Here is a 3,352-nt window from a genome sequence, read left to right on the forward strand (position 1 = left end):
AAAAAAAAAAAAAAAAAAAAAAAAAAGGTTTCTTGGGTCATCTTTAGAGGAAGAAAGTCCAATAGGAAGCAAAACTCATTGATAAAAGCAGGGAGAGACAGTGGCCACCGTAGGATATAGGAGAACCATAAAAACTTTAACAGTTTAAGTTGTCTCCATTACTTTAAGAAGAAGCCCTGATAGAACATTTTGAGGATTTCTTCTAGTCTTGTGAAAAATGACTCAGTGGATTTCAGAGAGTATAGACAGTGTTTGATCATAGATGAATTCATTATTTCCCCCCCATCCCTCCAAAATACAAGGCTACAACAACAATGGATGTTCTATAATTATTTAGTCTCTAAAGTTGTCTTTGAGTACATTCCTATTCAACTCTGCTGGTGTTTCCTTTCATACACAAAGGTAGCGCTGGTTGTGGATTACTTAACTTCTTTTTCTATAAAGTCTTCAAAGAACACATCCTCTGAATTAAAACAGCAAGCAGCAAAAAGGAAGCTTTACTTATAGCCGAAACCCACTTTGACTTGAGAATAAAATTAGGATACTTCTATAAAGGACTTGGATTTTTGTTCTTTTTAGGTCATAGCAAAAAATTTTAAAAGGCTACTGGGAGTAGATGAAAGTTCTCAATGAGAAAGAAAAGCTGACAGTATGTGAGAGAGATCTTGAGAATATAGCAGGTGTGCTATTTGGCATGGAAAGAAATTGAGAATGTGGACATTAGATTCAGACACATGTTGACTTGAGCCATGGCTGCGTCACATAAGGGACTTTAGGTACATTGCTTTCTGTATCTGAGTAGTGAGGATAACAGCTGTACCTGCTAGGAATACCTCATTGGTGATAGTCACCTTGCTTTGTGGTTGTTACAAGGATTTGTGGAGAAGAATTCATGTAAAGTGTTTAATAGAGTGACTGGCACATAGTAACAAAGTGTAAATTTTCGTCAGTGTACTCTGGTTTAAAAAGCACAAGTGTGTATACTCTGTTTTTAAAGATTTCCATTAAAATTTGAAAAATTAGGAGCTTAAAAAGTTGAACTTTAGGTATTTGAGACAAATCCGTTTTAGCATAGCACCTTATCTCCTGATTCATTTATTCAAAAAATATTCGTAGAGCACCTGCTATATGCAAGGCACTATTCTAGATGTTGACAGTACAGCATTGAGAAAGTAGACAGTTTCCACGCCCTTATTCACGAGGTTTCTAACTAGGGGAGGAAATAAATGAGTTTTTGTTTTTGGTTTTTGTTTGTTTGTTTTTGAGATGGAGTCTCGCTCTGCCTCCCAGGCTAGAGTGCAGTGGCGCGATCTCGGCTCACTGCAACCTCTGCCTCCCGGGTTCAAGCGATTCCTCTGTTTCAGCCTCTCGAGTAGCTAGGACTACAGGCACGTGCCATGTTGGCCAGTATGGTCTTGATCTCTGGACCTTGTGATCTCCCTACCTCGGCTTCCCAAAGTGCTGGAATTATGGGCGTGGGCCACCACCCCCGGCCCTAAATAAATTTTATAGTATATTAGAAGGCAATAACGCTGTGGCCCTATGGAGCAAGCTAAAGGAAGGTGGGAATAGGAGTGTTAGATTGGAATAGTTACAGTTTTACAGAGTGGTCGGGAACGTGACATACACGCAAAGATAAGGAGTAAGCAGTACAGAGAATTAAGAGAGCTTTTCCAGCTGCTGCAAAGATTCTGAGGTGCGAATGTGCCTTGTGTATTCCAGAAACAGCAGGAGACTGATGTTGCCGAAGTTGAATGAGCCAGGGTAAGAGGTGTACAAGAGGAGGTCAGAGAGCCAACAAGAGACTCGTTTGTCTGGCCTCAAAGGCCTCTGTAAGGACTTTGTCTTTGACTCTAAGTGATCATGGAGGACATGTGAGGGGCTTGGGGCTGAGAAGGGACAAGCTTAAAAGCACTGCTTTGGCTGCTGTACTGAGACTAGATTGCAGGAGGGCAGGGAAGAAAGCAGGCTGACAAAGTGGGAGGTGGTTGCAATAATCTAGAAAAAAGGTGGAGGCTTGGACCACAGTGTTAGCAGTGGAAGTGGTGAGAAGTGGCCAGATTTTGGGGATAATTTGAAGGTAGAGCCAATAGAATTTGCTGATGGTTGGGGAGTCAGAAAAAGAGGCATAAAGGATAATCTGAGGTTTGGGACCTGGGATTCTGGAAAGATAGGAAGACTTCTGAAGTAGATTTCAGAGGGAAAATAGGAATTCATTTTGGGATATGTGAAGTTTGATAATATTATAGAAATGTTGAGAAGGGCCAGGCCTGTAGCTCACGCCTACAATCCTAGCACTTTGGGAGGCCAAGGTGGGAGGATTGCTTGAGGCCAGGAGTTGAAGACAAGCCTGGGCAACAGTGAGACTTCATCTCTATTTAAAAAAGTGAGAATACAAAATGTTAAGAAGGCAACTGAACATTTAAGTAGGGAATTTAACAAGGAGGTCTGGCCTAAAAAATATAAATTGGTGAATTTTCAGCATAAAAAAATATAGTATCTAAAGGCATGAAGGTGGATGATTGTATCTGGGGAAGTCTTGGTCCATATGGAGTATGACAGCTCCAGGATAATGCAGTGCATCTAGTCTGGATGCAAGTATTGCTTTTGTGTACTATAATTACAGAAGAAATCCTTGTCACATAGAACATCATTTTATTTATCCCAAACATTTGAAAGATACAGCTTATGCTATGAAATTCATTCAGATGTTTATTTGGTCTTGTGCTGTGTGTGGTCTGATCACAGTTTTCTTTAGGCAGTTCAGCTGCTGAAGCCAGGGGGTGTGCTGGTTTATAGCACATGCACTATAACACTGGCTGAAAATGAAGAGCAAGTTGCCTGGGCCCTCACAAAATTTCCTTGTCTTCAGCTTCAGCCCCAGGTAGGAGGAATTTCATTTTTCTCTGTGTAACAAGATAAATCACAGAAACTGAAGCGTGGTGGTAAACACAGGGTGTTAATGAAGAAATAAATAATTATTTCCAAAATGAACACTGTAATACATGAGAATGCTTGTCTAATTAGATCCATTTTAGACTGCCGATAATTTGCATGCCCTGACAAAGTTTTTCTTTTCTTTGTTCCTTGCCATTGTGTTAAAATGGCACAGAGCTTGGGAGTATTTTTTTTAAGTGTTTACTCCACTTGTAACTATTCATGTTACTCAGCACCTTTCTTCTAAAAAGATTTTTTTCTTCCTTCCCAGTCCTGTATTTCTCTGATGTGGAAAATGTTGAGCATTTTCTCTCATGTCACATCAAAGCTCAAATGAGCTTTCACAACTGTGAGATATCAGAAGACCAGCCTAAAGGGGAAAAAGTGCTTCTAGATGATTGCTTATTGTATAAAA

The 3,352-nt window shown here is 40.0% G+C and overlaps 1 protein-coding gene across 3 annotated transcripts in view; it reads left to right on the forward strand.

The window, feature by feature from the left end:
• NSUN6 (NOP2/Sun RNA methyltransferase 6) overlaps window positions 1-3,352 on the forward strand; it is a 56,595-nt gene that overhangs the window by 50,745 nt on the left and 2,498 nt on the right. For all 3 annotated transcript variants that reach the window (XM_037738997.1, XM_017529760.2, XM_037738998.1), the window contains one exon: window positions 2,759-2,884. In XM_037738997.1, coding sequence (XP_037594925.1) covers window positions 2,759-2,884 — 126 coding nt within the window. The remainder of the gene's footprint in view (window positions 1-2,758; window positions 2,885-3,352) is intronic.

Source organism: Cebus imitator, unplaced genomic scaffold (genome assembly GCF_001604975.1).
Source record: "Cebus imitator isolate Cc_AM_T3 unplaced genomic scaffold, Cebus_imitator-1.0 Scaffold61, whole genome shotgun sequence".
In the NCBI taxonomy this organism is placed as follows: domain Eukaryota; kingdom Metazoa; phylum Chordata; class Mammalia; order Primates; family Cebidae; genus Cebus; species Cebus imitator.